Source organism: Saccopteryx bilineata, chromosome 2 (genome assembly GCF_036850765.1).
Source record: "Saccopteryx bilineata isolate mSacBil1 chromosome 2, mSacBil1_pri_phased_curated, whole genome shotgun sequence".
NCBI lineage: Eukaryota > Metazoa > Chordata > Mammalia > Chiroptera > Emballonuridae > Saccopteryx > Saccopteryx bilineata.
In genome coordinates, this window is record NC_089491.1 from 107,231,277 (window position 1) to 107,254,422 (window position 23,146).

Genomic DNA, 23,146 nt, shown 5'->3' on the forward strand with positions numbered 1-23,146 from the left:
AGAGGACTCTGATGTGTGCCTACTCAGTGAACGTTAGTAACACTGTGGCTATTAATCTTAAAATAAAGTCATAGACTCCTCTGCTTGAAAGAAACAAATCTCCATCCTTGAAAAGGGGATAATCAAGTTAGACAAAATAGGTTAACAAAAGTAGGACTGCAAAATTCTTATAAAAAGAAGATAACTACAATACAGACAGCTAAAATTCCATTGTTAAAATGAAGCCTGGGAGGAGCTGAGAATCCAGAGGGTCCATGTGTGGAAAATACACTATGGGATCACTTCACAGAGATAACAGATCCAGTGCAGGATCTGCAGAAGCATCTACAGAAGTAGATGACATATGTATTAAAGACTGTGGCATAATTTAACAAGTGTTCAATACAAAACAATTCAGAAGTAGTTCTGATCCTCAGTATTCTGGAACATCTGATTTTCATACCTGGAAATGGCTTAAATTTATGTCTATGACTACAAAATTATATTTTCTCATATTTTGAAAACATGTGGAAATACATGTGATTAAATAATGCTGTCATATTTTACTATATATAATATACTAGAAAGCCCGGTGGTCATACGAAATGACCGCTGTTCTAGATATTATAAATTGTAATTAAAATGATTTGTGCAAAGGTGTCTGCTAATTCAAACTGAATTACCCAGGGCAGGCGGCGAGGACGCCCCTTTGCTTAGTGCCCCACGGGGTTTCCCCCTTCTACTTGCTTAATTGCTTAAAGTAGAGTGCAATGAAGGAAACCACTGGCGGTACATTTCTTAAGAGCCACCACTAGCTCAATAAATAAAGGTGATTTAAATAATAAAATGTTAATTCACATGTCAAAGATCTCTTTATACACAACATTTCTTGTGTACATCTTTCCATCATTTTTAAGCTCGCCCTGCAGAGGACCATCAATTATTTTTAATTTTACGTTCAAATGGGTTAATGTCTTGAAATAATTCCCCCATTTCATTAAGTAAGGTCTCAGGAACTCTTTTATTCCATTCTAAACGTGCAGAACTGGCTTCTGAGGAATCAAGTATATATAATTGAGCAAACTTTCTTTTCCCGTCAGAAGGATGCAAAGTTCCAGTTTGATGGTAAACTTGACCATGAAGTCAAAAGCAATAAAGTCCTGGTCCAGGCAAGTCAATTGGTTTGTTTCCCATGGACGCAAAAGCAAAGGAACTATTAATGGATCGAATGCTATCCATGTACTGTTTGCTATTTGGATGCTGATTAGTCAATAATTTATTCAAGAGTGGTGGATAATTCTCAATTAGTGGAACTACAATGTTTCCGTACTTGCAACATTGAGAAAATCCTTTCTTGCCACGGTCAAATCGTTTAGTTTCTAACTTGAAGTTTAAGGACTGACAGTGTTCACATTTAATATTCATGTCACCAGAGGAATGCTCAAAAATTAAAGTTTCTCCGTTTGAAACTGTTTTAATCCTTTTTGCGTTTTGGTCAGCATTTTTTTGCATTTCTCTCCTGCCTTTGTTCAAGGGACTCATTTTGTTGAGACAGGCTCTTTTGTCTTGCATCTGAGGCAAGCCTTGTTTCTCTATGCTCATCAGTCTCATTTTGCCGAGAAAGACGCATTTGCTCTGTGACTGAAGCAAGCCTTGTCTTTCTCTGCTCAGTGGTTTCTTTTTGTCGAGAAAGCCGTTTTTGTGCAGCTTTAGCTCCTTTTCTCTCCTCTTCAGTGCTGTATTTTCTAGGAGGCATTCTTAAAAGAAATTACGTTAAGATGTAGTTTTTATGTAAAACAGATGATTGCCAATGCAAACAAATGTTCACCTTCCCCCTGACACGCTCAATTTGCGTTCAGCCTTAAATTGTTTCAAAACCAGATGATTGCCAATGCAAACAAATGTTCACCTTCACCTTGACCCGCTCAATTTGCATTCAGCCGTGGCAACTTCACCCCATTGGCTAGTATAGTTACGCAAGCAACCAATAAGCTATCGGCGACAAACAGACACTTAAGCCACATATAATAAAGATATCATATTTCTTGGAAGATTTCAAACTAATTTCACATACATCATCTTATTTGATTCTTATACAAATAAAAGAGTATAGTGCTAATAATCACACTAATCATTTATATAGAGAGAAAAGACAGGGTTATCTAATTTTTTTTCTCCTATGAATTCAGGAAAAGAGCAGTCAATAAAAGATTATTAAACTGAATATTCTGAAGTTTTTAAATCTCTCTCTCTACACACACACACACACACACACACACACACTGCAGGAACTAGTAATAATAAAGCCCATTAAAAAATAAAAAAGAAAGGTTATAAATGTTTGGATAATGGTGAACCATGAACTGTATTGTGTTATTCATAGATGAAACTTCAAGTCTATTCTTCCTTCACTCTAAAAAGAACAGATTCTTGAGGGGAGAGACCCCTGGGTTATTTGCCACATCTGCTGCTCATTCTTCAAAGTCGGTAGTGGCAGGACCAGCACGTCCCGTGTGCTGATTCCTTTGCCTGGTTTTTAGAAGAGAACTAACGGGCTCCAAAGGGAGCTGCTCTCACACTGTGATGACTGCTTCCGATTTGTGAGAACAGACTTTGAAAGAAGAAATCTGAACATTCAAACATCACAGTGACTGGACCCCATGGGAATGAGTATTTGGTGTTTGCACAGTAAAATTTTATTCTGAGAAAGAATAAATTCATATATTTAAATAATAACAGTAGCTTATAATTGTAGCACTTATTGGATTATTATATCCTGGCAACTATTCTAAGGGCTTTGTATGGATTCATCAAGTTAATGTCATATAAGAAAAGTACAATTAATATAGATATTTATAACTGAGAAAACCAAGGCTGAGAGCAGTTAAGAAATTTGTGTGATACCAAACAATATGCAGATATCTCAGGAACCATGGTACGGAAATCTTATCTGCTATGCTTCCTCTCCGCACTAAGATGTTTCACTAATTTAAAATGAAACATTTCTTTACTAAATGCAGTTGAAGAGTCAAGTTCACACACTATGAAAAGAAATAAGAATAAATTCTGAGTTAAAAAAAGTAAAACATGCTATCAAATAATTATATTTATTTTAGAAAGAGAAAAACCATGGACTTGGAGCAGACTCACAAAAGTACAGAACAAGGAGAACGTGTGTAAGCTCTCTGCTTTCATGATGATAAACTGAATTCCAGCAGAGATGGAGTTCATTTGCCTAAGGTTATATAGGTAGATAAAGGCAGAACAAGATAAATGCCACAGAAATTCATATTTTCAGTCCAATGACCATGCACTTACACTGCAATTCAGAATCTTAAATCCTCGACTTCCTGTAACAAATGTATTGCCCAGGAAGACAGCATGTGGTACATATCTTTAAAGTTAATTGTTGAATTAATAACAGGCAGCCATCTGTCCTGGTTAGTACAGTGAGCAAACAAGAAGAAATTATTGACATGGTTTACTGTTATGAAGTTAACAATTTGTGAAATGCAAACAAATGTAAAATGAGAGCAAGCTTTCATTCCTCAAGGACTTTCAAAGAGACAGTTATTATATGAAATGATAATTACTCATATTTTGCAGATATGTATAAATATGTGTGTATAAATAATGCCATATCAAGATCAAGTATATCGCCTGACCAGGAGGTGGCTCAGTGGATAGAACATCAGCCCAGGATGCCGAGGACTCAGGTTAGAGACCCCAAGGTCATCAGCTTGAGCACAGACTCACCAGCTTGAATGTGGGATCATAGACATGACCCCATGGTCACTAGCTTGAGCCCAAGGTCACTGACTTGAGCAAGGGCTCACTCGCTCTGCTGGAGGCTCTTGGTCAAGTCACATATGAGAAAGCAATCAATGAACAACTATGCTGCCACAATGAAGAATTGATGCTTCTCATCTATCTCTCTATCCCCCTGCCTGCCTGTCCCTGTATGCACCCCTCTCGATTAAAAAAAAAAAAGATTAAGCATACCGACCAGATTATGACTTAATGTCAAGTTAGATTTAAGGTGACCAATAACTAATATTCCATTCTAGGTAATAACTTAGACAAAAAACAGTAAACATTTCTTTTTTTTAATTTAAAGTAAAATTTCCTTTACTTCCTGTTATTTTTATATAAAGTTTTATATCATTTTCCTCAACTTTATTGACCTAAAATTAACAAAAACTGGATGTATTTAAGGTATACTAGCTGTGATTTTGATATGCATGCATTGTGAAATATCACCACAATCAATCTAAAGAATATATTCATCACCTCACAAATTACCTTTTTTTATTTTTTTGTGGTGAGAAGACTTATAATTGACCCTCTTAGCAAATTTCAAGTATACAATACATTCTTGCTAACTGTATCACATTACTCTACATTAGATCTCTAGAATTAATTCATCCTGAATAATTGAAACTTTATTCCTTTTGACCAATATCTTTTCACCCAACAACAAAAAAAAATGCACATTCTTCTCAAAAACATATAAATTATTTTATAGGATTGATTATATCATAGATCACAGAATAAGTCTTAAATTTAAGAAAACAGAAACCATTCCACATACCTTTTCTGACCACAATGAAATAAAACTAAAAATCAGTAAGAAAACAGAAAAATCCATAAATACATGAAAACTAAACAACACTCTCTTTAATAACTATTGTGTTAATAAGGAAATCACAGGAGAATTTTAAAGGTATCTCAAGACAGATAAAAATGAAAGCACAACATACCAAAATTAAAGAATGCAACAAAAGCAAAACTAAAAAAAAAGATTTGTAGCAATAAATGCTGACATTAAAAAAAGAACAATCTCAAGTAAATGAGCTAATTTTAGTCCTCAAGAAACTAAAATAAAAATAACTAAGACCAACGCAAAAGGAAAATAAACATTTGATTAAAAATAAATCAGAAAATAGAAAAAAATGAAAAATTAAAACTAAGAGTTGGGTTTTTAAGATAAAATCAACTAACCTTTACTTAGACTAACTAGAAAAAAAAAGAGAAATAGTTCAAATTTTAAAAATCAGAAATAAAAGAAAAGCAAAGGTAATGAGTGCATACGAAATTAAAAAAAAAATCATAAGGGACTATAATGGGGTCAAGTAATTTTTGGTTTTGCTTGCCCACACTACTGCCATTGTGGAAGCCTGGATTCCGGTATTACGCAATTGAAATGTGTGTATGAGATCACATGTGAACATTGATACCCCAGCAAAGATAAGGAGAACGGCAGAGCTCAAAAGGACTTGTTCACCCTTGAGAAGTGTTAGGTTTTGATTCTGCAGATGACAGACTTTTTGAAAAAGAGAATTTGAAATACAAGACAAAAGAGAGGCCAGAAAGCATATCTATGTATGACAACCATTAACCAACACACACAACTGCCCATGCATACGTAACAATTTGCTGAATTTTTTTATACATAAAGTTTCTATATTAAAGTATTGTTCTATTTCTGCTCTTTGACAAAACCACTGTACCAAGTATGTCCTTGTCCACATGCTTTTAGGGTTAGGTCTGTTGGAATCAGTGCTCCACTAATAAAGTAAATTTCTGAAAAGGTACTGTTTGTTTTGTTCCTCTCAAAAATAAGAACTGAATTATTCATAACTGGTTTGCATATTTTAACTGGTCAGTCCAATTTGGCTTCCAGAATTATATAATTTAAACATGTCCAGTTTCAAAAATAAATCCTTGCTATTAAAAAATATATATAGGCCCTGGCCGGTTGGCTCAGTGGTAGAGTGTTGGCCTGGCGTGCAGAAGTCCCAGGTTCGATTCCCGGCCAGGGCACACAGGAGAAGCGCCCATCTGCTTCTCCACCCCTCCCCCTCTCCTTCCTCTCTGTCTCTCTCTTCCCCTCCCGCAGCCAAGGCTCCATTGGAGCAAAGATGGCCCGGGCGCTGGGGATGGCTCCTTGGCCTCTGCCCCAGGCGCTAGAGTGGCTCTGGTCGCAACAGAGCGACGCCCTGGATGGGCAGAGCATCGCCCCCTAGTGGGCGTGCTGGGTGGATCCCGGTCGGGCGCATGCGGGAGTCTGTCTGACTGTCTCTCCCCGTTTCCAGCTTCAGAAAAATACCAAAAAAAAAAAAAAAAAAAAAAATATATATATATATATATATATATATATATATATGACCTATTACTTATATTGTTTATGAAGTTCTCTGGTAAAAAGAAAATTTAAATTACCTTTTTATCCCTCAGAGTGTTTACGTAAAACTCAATTTTTGTGTGTTTTTCCTGATATCTTTATACAGGCATTTATTTAACAATCATTTATTGAGATCATAATATGTGTCAGGAACAAGGCCAGGAGCTGAGAATTAATGGTGAGCAAAAACCAAGACGATTCCCACCCTGGAAAAGTTTAAAGCAGGGAGGGGCAAATAAACAAATCAGGGATTCTGTAAGCTAATGTGAAACTGCGACTGTAATTCAAGTAGGAAGGAAAAAGTCAAGGTGCTTAAGAGATACTATGAGGTTATGTGGCTTCCTCAGAAAGGTTAAGGAGGGCTTCCTTGTAGAAGTGACAATGAGCTGAGATAAAAAACCAGAGAACTACGTTTCAGGCAACAAATGGCCAATTTCCTGTAGAAGTGAGCATTAAGAATAATTTTGGGAAAATAGGAAACTGTTGTGTCTTCTTGAAAGGAAGTGAGTGATTAAGAGGAAGAAAATGGTCAACTTTCAAATGCTAAAAAGCCAAATGTGGGTGATTAGGGCTTAAAATGTCCATGGTTTTTGGAAAAATAGAGATCATGGGGGTTGGGAGAACCAATTAAAAGCTGCTATGGAATGATTGTGATAGAGGCAATCCAGGAGGACAGTGGAGCTCCAGGTTAGAAACAGAGCTATGCTTCTAGGTGCAGGCAAGCCTTCAAAGAGAGAACGCTGTAACTGCAAGGGGGAGGGGGGGAGGGAATTGAGGACGTGTTTGTTTGTTTTTGTTACTGTTTCTTTCAATGTGAGAAAGGGGAATATGTTTAAAAAACTGGTAATTGTCAGGAAGTCAAAGACAAAGCAGCCAACTAAGATTTCCAATAGTTTTCACCCTGTGGATGTAGAGGTATATGTCCTCTCAGGGCAGAAAATAAATTCTTATAAATATCCATTGTTTGCTTTTATGTTGAAACAGATTATTTTAAGTGGGTAACTCATATATTCGAAGTAAAAACGATTATTGAACTTAGTTATAACCATCTTTCCAGTTTTTTTCAAATTACAGATTTGTATTAAATTCCAGAATATATATAAATTTTTCATCTTTGCTGAGAAAAACGATTCATTCATTATTTATTCAAATAAACCATGATTCACTTGCATTCAGTAAGGGGTATGTTTTATGGTCTTATTTTTGCACTCCAGATGATTTTGACATATAAATGAGATGCAAATTTCCTAGCACTTCAGCCCATCAACTTTTATTAAATGAATCAAAATTCATCATTAAGGACCTGACTAGGCAGTGGCACAGTGGATAGAGAGTTGGACTGGGACTCAGAAGACCCAGGTTTGAAACTCCGAGGTTGCCTGCTTGAGTGTGGGCTCATCCGGCTTGAGTGCGGGCTCACCAGTTTGAGCCCAAAGGTCACTGGCTTGAGCAAGGGGTCACTTGCTCTGCTGTAGCCCCCAGGTCAAGGCACATATGAGAAAGCAATCAATGAACAACTAAGGTGCCACAACAAAGAATTGAAGCTTCTCATCTCTCTCCCTTCCTGTCTGTTTATCCCTGTATTTCCCTTTCTCTGACTCTCTTTCTCTGTCAAAAAATAAATAAAATAAAATAAAATAAAATAATTCATCATTAAGGAAAAATATAATCATAGACACCAATTAATTATATACTTTGCATTATAGCTTTGAAATATTATAATTGATTCAGAGTGAAAATAAAACTTTGATCACAGTGAAATGTGTATAATTTTATTTTTCTTTTGGAAAATAATCTCATGACTTAATGATTTGCTAAATTATTCTATTTACTATATAAAGAATGTAACATTTATTACTAAATGGAAGAGATTAGCTTTCTAACTATGAATACTAAAATAAAATAATAATAAATGGTAATTTGGTAATCCACCTAAATTGGGACACAGGTGGAACAATTATTTTGTGGAGAATAATAATTTTTTTTCACTTGCTGGCCTAGTGACAAGTTAGAACTTTTAATTTTGTTTTGTTTTAATTAGTCAATCAGTCATGTTTTCCCTTTGCATTTTGCATGTTCGAATTGTCAATTAACCCTCATAGAAATGGTTCATTTACACCAGTGGTTTTCAACCTTCTTACAGTTAGGGATTGATGAAATAGGAGAATTACTTCGGGACCACTAGGGTAGAAGTCATCCTGAGCACAAGTGAATTTGGCTAAGATCATTGGATCTTCATACATTAGGATGGTTAAACTCTTTTGCATTCTGCAACAAAATTTCTGGTGGATAGGTCCACAGACTGGTCATGGAAAACCAACAAATTTCGCCTACCTCCTAGGAGATATGCTGCTAAGCGCTGGTGCGTACAGAAATTATAAACAACTTCTGCTCTCAAAGAGCTCACAGTATCTCAGCATTGTATTTGCAAAATGAGAGGACTCTAGATGCTATAACATATGTAAAAAACCCTTCAATCAACCTAAGGATAGCAAAAAGAAAATATAAGAAGAGCTGAAATGTAAGTTGATCCCTGCTACATGATTGGAACAGAAGTGAAATTTTAGTAGAGGGAACAACTCCATCACTGGAAGTCCTGTTTATGTAAGTGCTGGAACAAAAGGAGAGTTAGGTTTGGATGGGGAGTCAGAGACCAGAAACCAGAGACAAAATGCTACATGCGGGCAAGAGGCAAAGCACTTTGGGTCATTAGTATCACTCAAATGATTTTGAATTAGGGTCTTAAGAGACAGGTGTTCTGTGAGGGATTTTTTTTTTTTACTTCTTAAACATTTTATATGAGGTCATTGTCAGTTCACTTGCAAGTGTAAGACAGACAGATATATACTATATACCCTTTACCCAGTTTTTAATAATTTTATTTATGAATTATATTTTACATTCAATATTAGTTTATATTACTTTCAGTTGTTCAGCATAGTGGTTAGACAATCATATACTTTACAAAGTGTTCCCCTGATATTTCCAGTACCCACCTGGCACTGTACCTAGTGATTACACTGTACCTAGTGATTACAATCTATTCTCTGTGCTGTACTATACATCTTCCCTTTTCCCAACTTTCAGAGTGAAAACATCTTGAAACACTACAGTTTAATATCATAATCAGGATACTGATATAGCCAAGCTACAGAACAGTTTCATTATCACAAAAAGAACCCTCTTGTTGCCCTTTGATAGCCACAGAGTTCATTGCTAGTATATAAAAATACAATTACATTTCATGTGTTTATCTTGTGTCCTGAAACCTGGTTGAATTCACTGACTATGGTATTTTTAAATGTCCTACAATGTTCTACATAATCATGCTATATGCAAATAGATACAATTTCTTTCTTTTGTTCTTTCTGATGTTTTCATTTATGTTTCTTTACATTCCTTTATCACACTGACTAGAACATCCAGAACTATGTTAAAAAGAATACTACTAAGTATATCCCTACCTTGTTTTCAGACATGAGGTATTAGTCTTTCATCATTAAGTTTTGTCCAATGGCCATTTTATGGGAGGCCTACTGGTGACAATTTCCCTAAGTTTTTCTTTATCTTAAGAATGCCTTTATATCTGAAGTATAATTTGGCTGGATTTAAGATTCTGAATTGACAGTTCCTTTCTTACTGTACTTGAAAAATGTGTCATTTCCCTCTATGCTCCCTGGTTTCCAATAAAAATAAAAATGCTGCCACAAATGGTTTTGTTCCTTTAAAGACCAGGTATCCTTTCTCTCTTTCTGCTTTCAAGATTATTTGTTTTACTTTTAGAAGCTTAATTATGACTTTCTTGGTGAGTGTGTATTTCTTTAGATTAATCCTAATCATTAATTACTCATTTCCTTGAATCTACAGATCTTCTATAGTTTGGCTGTATCTTTGGCTAAACTTGAGAAACTGAGAAGTTTTCAGAAGTTTTCCATTATTTTTTTAGTACTTTTTTCAACCCCACCCTCTTTCTCCTCTCTTTTTATGACTCTAATGTCACAAATGTTACATTTTTTTGTTGTTGTTATTGTTAACACTCCATATGTCCCTGAGGTTTGGTAAATTATTTTCAGTCTACTTCCTTTCTATTGTGTAGATTGGGTACTTTCTATTTTTCTCTCTGTCAGTTCACTGATTCTTTTCTCTGGTACTTCCATTTGGGATTGAGCCCATCCACTGAGACTATATTTTGGTTATTATAATTTTCAATTTTAAAATGTCCGTATAGGTTTTATTTTATTTTATTTTTTGAGCTTCTACATCTTTGGTAAGATTTTCTATTTCTTCATTTGTTCCAAGAATGTTCAAATCTTTGTCAGGTAAGTTTAACATCTTTGCCATTTTAGTATTGGAAACTATCAATTTTCTTTTCTCAGATAGCTTGAGATTTTTCTAGTTCTTGGTATGAGAAGTAATTTTTTTCATCAAATACTAAACATTTTGTGTATTATATTTTGAGAATGTTTCATGTTTAAATCTTCTCTTTCAGATGACTTACTTTCATTCTACTATAGCAAGAAAGAGAGATATAGAAAAGATAAACCAGGTTCCTTATTTGTCCTCCATTGATATCCAATTGGGAGGATGTTCCTCATTACTGCTGGGTGGGTTTCGGATTCAGCTGATACATTCCTGGCAGGGTGAGGTCAGAGTGTCTTGTTACTGCTTTCAAAATGGTCTCTTCTAATACCAATTGGAAGGGATAGGTGGCCTTGTTATCAATGGTGAAAGTATTGACTCTCTACTGGGCGTCTACCCAATGGGGACACCACAATGGGGTATGGAAGAGGTGTGTCATTACTGGTAAAGTGGGCAGATACAGTGTGTCCGTAAAGTCATGGTGTACTTTTGACCAGTCACAGGAAAGCAACAAAAGATGATGGAAATGTGAAATCTGCACCAAATAAAAGGAGAACTCTCCCAGTTTCATACCTATTCAGTGCAGTTCGATGTGGGCTCATGCACAGATTTTTTAGGGCTCCTTAGGTAGCTATGCCGTATAGCCTCTACAGACTCATCATTGACTGATGGCCTACCAGAACGGGGTTTCTCCACCAAACTGCCAGTTTCCTTCAACTGCATATCCCACTGAGTAATGTTATTCCTATGTGGTGGTGCTTCATTATAAACGCGTCGATATTCATGCTGCACTTTAGTCACAGATTCGAATTTAGCGAGCCACAGAACACACTGAACTTTCCTCTGTACCATCCACATCTCAACTGGCATGGCCGTGGGCTGCTCCACTGTATACACTGTGTTACGTCATCATCTGCGCACGCGCACATACTGCCACATCATCCTACAGAAACTAGGAGGGTTTTCCTATTACTTGGTGCAGATTTCACATTTCTATCATCTTTTGTTGCTTTCCTGTGATTGGACAAAAGTGCACCATGACTTTACAGACACACTGTAAATCCAGCTCCTTATATGGGCTCTACTGTCACTGTAGATTTGAGGGGCTCTCAGTGCTACCTGGTAGGGATAAAAATCTTGGCCCCCTAGTCTACTCTCTCTGACACCTTCTCTTGTGGGAAGAAGGAGGGTTATGGTGACTTCTCATGGCCTGACAGATGTAGAAGTCTAAGCTGCCCACTTAGCCTTTGCTGTTAGGAGTGGGAATTGGAGTGTATATTTTTCTGTGATTTTTGTCTGCAGTTGAGTAATCTATAAGTTTTATGTTTTGCTTAGGCTGCCTCCTTCTTATTCCTTCAGATTAAAAGATCAAGGGATTTTTTGATGGTTAATTGTTTTACTGCATTTGTTGGAATTTCTAGGTTGTAAGCTTCTTCAGTAACAAGTCTAGGACAAATGAGGAAAAAGTAAAACCCTGGGTATCATTGCCACACTTTTCATTGACTCTCAAAGTCCCTAAATCCAATTTTCCTTCTTCTAAGTATGGGTCTTCTTATATTTGTTTTAAACATAATGCCTAATATGTTTAGTTCTACCTGAGGAAGAAAGAAGAAAATGTACGTCATCACCATCTTCCTGGAAGCAGAACTCACACCATTGAAGGATATTAAGCAACGTTCTATGTTGCTGCTTGCATTTTAGACAGACAACTATATGTGAGGAGAGCTAGGAAACTGGAGTTAGGGTAGAAATGGCCTGGGAGGGAGTGACACTAAAGGTAGGACATTTGTTAGAAAGTGCTCTGGATCAATTATCTGACAATAATCTGAAATATGCAACAAGAACACATAGGCACAAATCAGATCAGATGCCCAAACATAGAATGGACAATAGTCAACATAACATACTTGTACAGACCAGCTTAATATCATCCTTGGATATATGGCAAGAGAGATGAAAAAAATAGAACACTTTTGATATGTATTAAAATGTATATTCAACAGAATGTAATGATCAATGGGGTATGATAGATGAAAACATTAATGTTGGGGTTATTACCAGATTTTATTTTGGAGGACTGAGTGGATGCAGGTAACATTAACAAAACTATAGAATACATAAAGAAAATTTATAAAACATGTTTTGCAAGAAAGAGTAGAGATAGTGAGTTCAGTTCATATCAAATTTGAGCATAAGGTGGGTATGGACCTCCTGAAGATGTCTAACAACAAGTTGGTGCTCAGAAGGAATTTAGATATAGAAGAGTTAGGAGCCTTGGTTGAATCAGTAATACTCAAATCCAACTGTATGGAGATTAACAAGGACATATAAGCAGAAGGAGAAAAGAAGACTAAGAACAAGACCCTATTAAACCCCAATGTTTAGGATCAAAGTAATAAAAAACAAGGCTGCAAAAGGAAGACAAGCTGTCAAAAGTTAGTAAAAGAGTTCAATTTAGTTCCACAAATTATTGAAGGTTCAGTTTGTGCTATGCACTGTGCTAAGGGATTGGTTTTTTGAGGCTTTCACACTCGACGAGATTGCGACAGAATTTCAGTAGAGTGTGGTGAGCTCAGTGACAGACATAAGCTCAGGAGACAATGGAACCATGGAATAGGGCACTGAGTATGGCCAATGACTGTGAGAGGAACCTTTCAAGAGATGATAACATATTAACAGAGTCTTCAAGGACAATGGGAATTAAACAGATAAGAAAAAGAAAGGAAAAAGAAAAAAAAAACAGAGGGAAAGTCATGCCAGGCAAAAGAAACAACATAAACAATAACAAAAGAACTTGAGGGGAGAGAGAATTATTTGTAAGGAACAGTCAGGGTTGATGTCATTGAGAAGAAAATAAAATCAGATCAAAGCAGCCCTCTGGCTCATGAAGTCACTGATGAAGTCACTGTTGGCTTCTGCTATAGCCACGTCTGTGAAGCAATGTGGACAGAAATTGGACTACAGGGGAATGAAGAACAACTGGAAGAATGTGTTCAGATGGTGTGGGTAGAGTGTGTTTTCAAGGACCTCTCAGTGGAGAAGAAAATAAAGATGGGATAGCTAGAAGTGGGAAAAGGACTAAAAGGCTTGGTTTTGTGACCACAGAGAATTGAGGATGTTTACAAGTTGTAAGAAAGAAACAGGAGTGCAGAGAAAAGGTTTAAAATATAACTTACTTCCTTCACTCCCCTGCAAAGCAAATATTTATATTTATAGAGCATCCACACTGCTCCTGAGCACATCATTCTAAGATAAAGACAAACAGCCAATCCTCTTTTATGGTGTTAAAATCATATTTTGAATAAACTTGAGAAATAATAAACGGCCAATGGTAAATACACAAAAATTGCATATACTTCATTTCCAAAGGCAGCTCAATACTTATAAATAAAATAACATCTTTGGCTGTCACGTTTATGGTAGTAATACCACAATTCATTATAAGAATTCAATGTTGAAGTTTACTTTCTTTTTTTTTTTTTACTTCATGGAGAATGATTATTTTAATAAAAATCTTTACTCTTTGCAAGAACTTCAGAATGGAATGGATTTTTCAAGATTATTTTATATCTTAATTACAAACACCACAGAGCATATTAAGTCTGCAAAGTACAAAAGTGTAGTACAAAATATACAGAGTACTGTGAGGTGGTTTAATGTGTAAAGTCTGACTTAATATCTTCAAACATTCAGAGACAAAAGACCAGCCAGGTAAAAATGAAGAAACACGAATGTCTTTAAATGGTGACTGGGAGAATTCCACAGGGATAGAGAATAGCTTTAAATTTTCAGAATCATTGAGTTGCACAATTTAAGGGTGTAAAGAACCTTGACATCATCTAATACTATTCTCCACACCTCTTCACTTTCCCTTCTTCACATTCCTTGTCTGATATTTGAGAAGTTGTCTATTCTATTACTGAAGAGTTAAAATTTGTCTCTTGATTATTCCCAAAATACTGGTCTCTGTAACTCTGCATTACTATACTATTTCCTTTATATGTATCAATTCTTTAAATATAAAAGATATTGAACATATATGTACACTAAATATATCCACATGAGCCATTCACAATTCCTATATTCCTTTCTCAGGGCATTATTTTCATCTTAGTGCCTTTCTTCCAGATCCTTTCTAATAAGTTAGTTTTCCTCCTCTACATTAAACTGAACATGAATATCCAAATGTGAAAAAAATAAGATTATAACATTGTATATGTTTTTTTAAAAAGCAAACCTACCAACTGGTTATGTTTGAACTAAGGACAATTATAATATACAAGGACTTAATCACATAATCTGCAACAAACTCAAGTTTCCTATACTTAATTTATGTAATTATTTTCATGCTGACTTAGTAAACTACCATTTTGCTATCCTTCTAAAATTTTGGCCACCTACAACACTGATAGAAATGCTTTAAGTAGTAATACACGGCACTGATAAAATTAAACAGAATGAGCATATGAGCAAAATTTTCTAGTACAGACATAGAAATCTTATTCCTTTGTGATATTAATCCATGCAACAGGATCTTAAAGCAGTTATCTATTTAACTACAAGTCTGGTCAGCCTATGATTCTCTTCTTTATACATACAACCAGAAACCATCAAAAATAGCGAAAATCAAGACACCACGTATTTGGAAATCTATTAATCCTATGAGAACACAAAAAGGTGAATCTATGTTGTTTGTATTAATATTACTATTTGCTTTGCTAAGATTTCAAAAATCAGTATCAGCATGATATTTTCTAGAAATCTGTTAGGAACAGATATTGTGTTTTATGTTTGTTTTTCAGAATATAATTTTTATGGCCTTGTTCAACAAATTTAATTAGCTGGGTGCTATTTTCTATATATTCCTTTCTCTTTGGGAATCATATCTTTAACTGAAAGAAAAAGATGATATAAAAAGTCGCCTGCCACCATTCTAATTTTTCTTTTCTTACTTAGGACTACTACTTAAAATATTTCAGTAAAATATTATTTATATGTTGTATTGATTTTCTTTTATTACCTCATATAAAACTGTTGTGTTGCCATGAAGAAGAGGTCCATAACAGATATAGGAATGTCCAACAACCCAGCCCAAGTCAGAAGCTGCCCACCACACCTAAAAAATAAGAAGATAATAAAATGTATCTATCTTAATCAGAGAAATGTCATGTAAAGTGAACTGAAAACCATGATTACCTCTCCAGGTTTAAGTCCATATATGGAAGACATTGTCCAGTTCAGCATTACAGCGTACCCCCCAGTGGGCCTAACCACGCCCTAAATGAGAGAAGAAATAAAGCTAAAATCAATAAACAATGTGTTAAAAAATTTTCTGTCTTCTTACTATCTACCTAAAAAAAGTTTTTATTTAAAGTATTTTATATTTTATAAGCCTCAAATTACTCTGGCTTTTAAATATATAATTGTATCTGAATCATTATTTCTTTGGCTTCTCCACTAATAAAAACAGAGTAAGTTGTTCACATCAGTCCACTTGTAGATTCATTCTCACAGACCGTTCTTGACCTTCTAAGGAAAATAGGATTTCACAGAATCACATGCAATAAAAACTAGTGCAGTGGTCACATAAATTAACAACGTTACTTTTTCAGACAGATTTCCGGAACAAAAATGGAAACTAAATATTAAGTGCACAGAAAGGTCAAAAGTAGCTGTGTGTCTAAAATACAGACTTTAACATAAAGGGGGATATTCCTTAAGATGATTAAATATCAGTATGCTTAGCAGAAACAACATCATATTCTAACTGGAGAGTCACACAATGCTGCCCTGGGGATCATGCTACACAGTATCTGAGCTGAGCAACTCTGTAATGATGAATTCTGGAACTCTGAGGAATCAATTCTGAGAAGTTGCCTCTGAAGGTGATGAGTGGGAATTGCTACACCCCACCAGTATAGCTTCCAGGAATCATTTTCTAGCAACTGTCCATGGCATTGAACATATTCAACTATAATACAAGATTCATACTTGAAAATGGGGCAAAAAGTATCATGATAAATAAAAACTGATGGTACATTCAATAATTAATTTCATTTATTGCTTCTCTAAAAACATTCATCATCACTGGCTGAAAAGGACTTGAGAATTCTGAGAGCAGGGAGGTGAATCTTTGCTAAGAAACATTCAATATTTCACTCATGTGTTTCAAAGTATTTTTTAGTAGAGAAATTATAATTACTCTGTGCAGAAAATAATTATTATAGCTGAAAGGGCAAACGCAGTTTTTTTATTTTTATTATGATTATTATTAATTTTATGCAGTGACATTGATAAATCAGGGTATATATGTTCAGAGAAAACATCTCCAGATTATTTTGACATTTGATTATGTTGTTTACCCCTCACCCAAAGTCAAATTTTCTTCCGTCACCTTCTATCTGGTTTTCTATCTGGTTTTCTTTGTGCCCCTCCCCTCCCCCCACCCCCTCTCTCTCCTTCCTCGCCCCACCCCCCACCCCCATTACCATCACATTCTTGTCCATGTCTCTGAGTCTCATTTTTATGTTCCATCTATGTATGGATTCATATAGTTCTTAGTTTTTTTTCTGATTTACTTATTTCACTCCGTATAATGTTATCAAGGTCCATACATGTTATTGTAAATGATCCGATGTCATCATTTCTTATGGCTGAGTAGTATTCCATAGCATATATGTACCAAAGCTTTTTAATCCACTAATCCATTGATGGACACTTGAGCTGTTTCTAGATCTTCACTATTGTGAACAATGCTGCCATAAACATGGGGGTGCATTTCTACTTTTGGAACAGTTTTATGGTGTTCTTGGGGTATATTCCTAAAAGTGGGATAGCTGGGTCAAAAGGCAGTTTGATTTTTAATTTTTTTTTTTTTTAAGTTTCTTTTTTTTTAACTTTTTTTTTTTTTTTAAGATTTCTTTTTTTTTTTATTTTTTTATTCATTTTAGAGAGGAGAGAGAAAGGGAGAGACAGAGACAGAGAGGGAGAGAGAGAGGAGAGAGAGACAGAGAGAGAAGGTAGGGAGGAGCTGGAAGCATCAACTCCCATATGTGCCTTGACCAGGCAAGCCCAGGGTTTTGAACCGGCGACCTCAGCATTTCCAGGTCGACGCTTTATCCACTGCGCCACCACAGGTCAGGCGATTTTTAATTTTTTGAGGAATCTCCATACTGTTTTCCACAGTGGCTGCACCAGTCTGCATTCCCACCAGCAGTGCAGGAGGGTTCCCTTTTCTCCACATCCTCACCAGCCCTTATTCTGTGTTGTTTTGTTGATGAGCGCCATTCTGACTGGTGTGAGGTGATATCCCATTGTGGTTTTAATTTGCATTTCTCTAATGATTAGTAATGTTGAGCATTTTATCATATGCTTATTGGCCATTTGTATGTCCTCTTTGGAGAAGTATCTATTCATTTCATTTGCTCATTTTTGATTGGGTTGTTTATCTTCCTGGTGTTGAGTTTTACAAGTTCTTTATAAATTTTGGTTACTACCCCTTCTCAGAAGTATTGTCTAATATGTTCTCCCATTGTGTAGTTTGTCTTTTTATTCTGTTCTTATTGTCTTTCACTGTGCAAAAGCTTTTTAGTTTGATATAGTCCCATTTGTTAATCCTGTCTTTTATTTCACTGGGCAAACACAGTCTTAATGAATAAATGTGCTATTAGGCGTACCTCTTTGCCATAGCTCTGCAACTGTAACATGTACATAAATCAGTGGAATAAAAAAATAAATGGACTTTCTGTTAATTACTAACATTTCTGTACTCCTTAGTTACCACTAATTAAACACAGGTATTAAGCTGCAGAACACATTTTATCTACCAGTAGCAATATCTGGCCTGTTAGCAACACATGTCACTTTGTTGGTACTTGACAGATACTTTCTAGGTTGTATGACACCATACATGCAGCTGACTCTTTTGATCACATTGGGAAATCCTAACACCCCATCAGTAAGTTTCATCTATGCATCTTCCCATGGGCAGCTCTTTTCTTAGTAGATTCGGTATCATCTTCCATGGACTTTGCTAATTCCTTTGTCCTATTGAGAAGGTCTTTTCTTATCGTTTAATCCTTCATGAATTTAATATTAATCACCTTGCTAACATTCACTTCTAAAAATTGTTATTCATTTTGTAGAGAACAAAAAGCAAACTTTTTTTTTTTTTTTTTGTATTTTTCTGAAGCTGGAAACGGGGAGAGACAGGCAGACAGACTCCCGCATGCGCCCGACCGGGATCTACCCGGCACGCCCACCAGGGGCGACGCTCTGCCCCTCTGGGGCGTCGCTCTGCCACGACCAGAGCCACTCTAGCGCCTGGGGCAGAGGCCAAGGAGCCATCCCCAGCACCCGGGCCATCTTTGCTCCAATGGAGCCTTGGCTGCGGGAGGGGAAGAGAGAGACAGAGAGGAAGGAGGGGGGGGGTTGGAGAAGCAAATGGGCGCTTCTCCTATGTGCCCTGGCCAGGAATCGAACCCGGGTCCCCCCGCACGCCAGGCCGACACTCTACCGCTGAGCCAACTGGCCAGGACCTAAAAAGCAAACTTTTTAAAATAAAAATATGCTATCCATAGGTAGAAAGAGATCATATCAGTAATAATTTCACACGAGATGTTTTAGAATTTTCCCTTCATCTCTTGTCCCTGCATGGAGAGTTCATTTGTATCAATAATGCTAAATGATGTTATAACTGGGTCAAACTTTATATTATGTGGTACGGAGGGTAAGGTAAATGAACTGGAAGTGATAAAAGGGAACTAAAGGTTTGGATGACCATGAATATGTAGTGATTCATTTGTAAAACTTAGAAGATAATTTTGAGGATAGGTTTTCTATTTATCTCTCAAGTGAACACTTCTTTATGTATATTTACCATACTGCTTTATCTATAAAATGATAGATACGTAAATTCATTTGACCTTTAAAAAAATGAGGCTTAAAAATGAGACCCTGCATGGAAAAGCATTTAAAAGAATAGAGGCTAAAACTTAAAATCATATCAATAAAAGTATTTTCTTAGTTCTAGCAATTATTGATTTTTATTTTCCCTAGGCCAAAACCACCCAAAAGGCAGAAATATCAAAATAACTGAGGTTATTATCAAAGATTCTCACTAAAAACAATTAAAATGGAGCTAAAGGAGAAAAAAATATCCATACCATCTGCTTTCCATCAGTCTCTGAGACCATTTGCTTTTATTTTTTAAAGGATAGGTATAAAAATTCCCATCAAGCATCAGTTTACAATTCCTTCAGCTAGACTCTCAATCTGAAATTTGGTATTGCCTCCAAAGTCTTCAGATAATAGTTTTCAATATTCTAAATATGTGATATGGTACAGAAAAAAGAACTGCATCATTTCATATTTTTCATGTAGGTCTTTTTTTTTTTTTTTTTACAGAGACAGAGAGAGAGTCAGAGAGAGGGATAGACAGGGACAGACAGACAGGAACGGAGAAATAAGAAGCATCAATCATTAGTTTTTCGTTCTGCATTGCAACACCTTAGTTGTTCATTGATTGCTTTCTCATATGTGCCTTGACCATGGGCCTTCAGCAGACCAAGTAACCCCTTGCTTGAATCAGCGACCTTGGACTCAAGCCGGCGAGCTTTTGCTCAAACCAGATGAGCCTGCACTCAAGCTAGCAACCTTGGGGTCTCGAACCTGGGTCATCCGCATCCCAGTCCAACGCTCTATCCACTGAGCCACCGCCTGGTCAGGCATAGGTCTTTTACAAGAAGTGTAAAAGTTAAAAAATTCAAAGATTATGTTTAAAAAGTTTCTTTATTATAATAATAATATTAATGCATGACTAATAATAAAGCATTTCTTTTTTTTTAAGATTTTATTCAACTTTTCAGAGAGGAGAGAAAGAGAGAGAGAGAGAGAGAGAGAGAGAGAGAAAGGGAAAGAGAGAGAAGGAGGGAGGAGCAGGAAGCATCAACTCCCATATGTGCCTTGACCAGGCAAGCCAGGGTTTCAAACCGGCAACCTCAGAGTTCCAGGTTGACGCTTTATCCACTGCGCCACCACAGGTCAGGCCGCATTTCTTTTTTATTTAAGTGAGAAGAGCAGAGATAAACAGATTCCCACATGTGCCCAGACTGGGATCCAGTGATCATCTGGGGTCTGTGGTCTGCCCATCTAGGGCCTATGCCCGCAATCAGCTATTTTTAGTTCTTGAGGCAGAGGCTCCATGCAGCCATCCACAGGACCCAGGGCCAATGTGCTCAAATCAATTGAGCCATGGCTACAGGAGGAGAAGAGAAAGAGAGAAAATGGGGAGGGGGAAAAGCAGATGGCCACTTCTCCTGTGTGCCCTGACTGAGAATCAAACCCAGGACTCCCATTCGCCAGATCTATGGTCTTCCACTGAGCCAACAGGCTAGGTTTTTTTAAAAAAGCATTTTTTGTGTCTTGTTTATAATTATATTTTCCGGGTAATGATAATTAAAATGCAAAAGAGAAAACTTGTTCAGCCTCTGAAAACATATTAGTCATGCTTAAAGAAATCATATTCTAAGTAGACCCAATTAATCTGAAAATACTATCTTAAAATACATTTGAAACTTGAATCACAGTAAAAATACTTATTCAATACCAATGCTTAACACCAGAACACAAGTATGCTGCATTTTACTCTTTTGAATCTGTTATAACTTTTTTATGTACTTAACACTTTGTCTACCTTAAAGTAATGACATTAGATACGCTAACATATTCTCAGAAGAGCCCCATGTAACTTGCCAATACTCCACCCTGGTTTTTGTGGAATCCACCATTATTCTTAAAGTCTTCTGGACAACCTGACAAACATCCAGGTGGGAATAACACTCTAATCCACAAATAAAGACATGAAAGTAAATTCTACCACCAAAATCAGAGACAACGTGGATGGAGGTGCTCTTAAAAAACAAAGACCAAAACCCCACTTTCAACAGATAAGGGTTATTTTAAAAAATTAAATTCGTACAAATAAAATTAAAGGCTGATCATTATTGTGCAAGAATGGGACCACAGAGTCTTCACAGAAGGCTCTTTGTGATATCCAGCTTAATAAACTATCTGTGAAGACAAGGAAAACCATAAAATATCATAAATGGGGCCATTAAAGTAAAATAGAAAACAGATCAGTAGCAAGTGTCGTGTGCAATTGCGATTGTCGCAACTTAAAACAAAGGATTAGAAAAATACAAATGAACTATAGAAATGATCCCTGAAAGGACAGTCTTGAGTTAGAATAATATGAACAACACAGGTTGTTGCAGAAGACGAAGGAAGACTGAGGTGTGTGATAAGAGGAGGACCTTAAAGTTTTTATGCTAAAAATGTTTTTTCATTGATCAATAAAAATATCAAAGGCTAATCTCCAAATACTTAGGAAAGAGAAGACTGAAGTATGTGACAAAGCTTTCCGCTCCCTAAATTGAGCCCTTATGCCATCTAACCTATGATAAATGCTTATATGAGACAAATATATATATTTATATACATGAGATATATATTTATTCACACACATCTATGTGTATTGTATGTTTGTGTTTTCACTATGTTTGTTTATATGTATTTATTTTATATGCATGCATTTTAGTCTGAAAAATTGAGAAAAATAATAAAGCAGGAAGAAATATTTTGCCTGAAGTGAAAAAATATCCACCACTAAATGAAGGTTGAAGTCAATGGGTTGAGAAATAAAAGATATGGTTCTGATAACCTAAAAAATCCAACACCTCAACTCTATCCTTGTCTAATAAAGGCTTGACAGCTGAAAGTCCTCTTTCTAGAATGAGTCCCCACCCCTATCCCTTTTCTGAACTCCGTTAGGTCCTATTTCATCACAAAAGCACTTAAACACATTGTGAAAGTGCTGTCCAGGATCTCACAGTAAATGTTTCCCACCCTCTTCCATGGCCCCTGGGCTTGCCCACCTCCTTCCAACCCAACCTTGAGCTGGGTCTCCACCTCTTGGGTACTTACTGTGAGGAGAACACCTTTGTCTCTTCAGCACAGAGTCTGGCATAGAATAGTATTTTAATACATTTGTTGATAGACTAAATAAGTGAATATATGAAAAAATATTCTTTTTAAAAGTAGTCTTCTTTGTCCAGAAGAAACCTTTGAAACTTGCAGAACTTAGTAAATCATGTTAGCAGAAATGGAATGGTTCCACTTAGGATGTTTTATCAAACATAAAATCTCTGCCTACAAGCTCTAGTGCTGCCTCTATGAAGGATACTTTAGCAGCAGTATAATTTCTTATTGATCTGAACAACTGTGAGATAAGGTGCAAAGGTGTAGCCAGCCCAGCATTTTAACTGCAAGAACTGTAACAGATTAAAAAGTTCACTGCCTTTTTATTGGACTTTCTCTCATTTTTTCTCCCTCAGATATGGGAAGATGAATATCTCCTAACAGGCAGGAATCAAAGTAACACAAGTTGTGTAAATGCACATCAGGACAAAAGGCCTTACCTACACCTTCTTGTCATGCCTTCCTTTCAATCTTTTCCTTTTGGTTTCTTTTCTTCTGTTTTCCTTTGGCACTGAACTTTTTTTTTCTTTTTGGGGGTTAAGGGAGGTGGGGGGTTAGTTTTACTATCCTTCTATAATATCAAACAAG

The 23,146-nt window shown here is 36.2% G+C and overlaps 1 protein-coding gene across 1 annotated transcript in view; it reads right to left on the reverse strand.

Moving 5' to 3' along the window:
- ACSS3 (acyl-CoA synthetase short chain family member 3) overlaps positions 1-23,146 on the reverse strand; it is a 171,914-nt gene that overhangs the window by 74,408 nt on the left and 74,360 nt on the right. Inside the window, exons 6-7 of the mRNA XM_066257582.1 lie at positions 15,719-15,799; positions 15,543-15,638 (exon numbers count right to left, since the gene is read on the reverse strand). Of these exons, the coding sequence (XP_066113679.1) occupies positions 15,543-15,638; positions 15,719-15,799 (177 nt within the window). The remainder of the gene's footprint in view (positions 1-15,542; positions 15,639-15,718; positions 15,800-23,146) is intronic.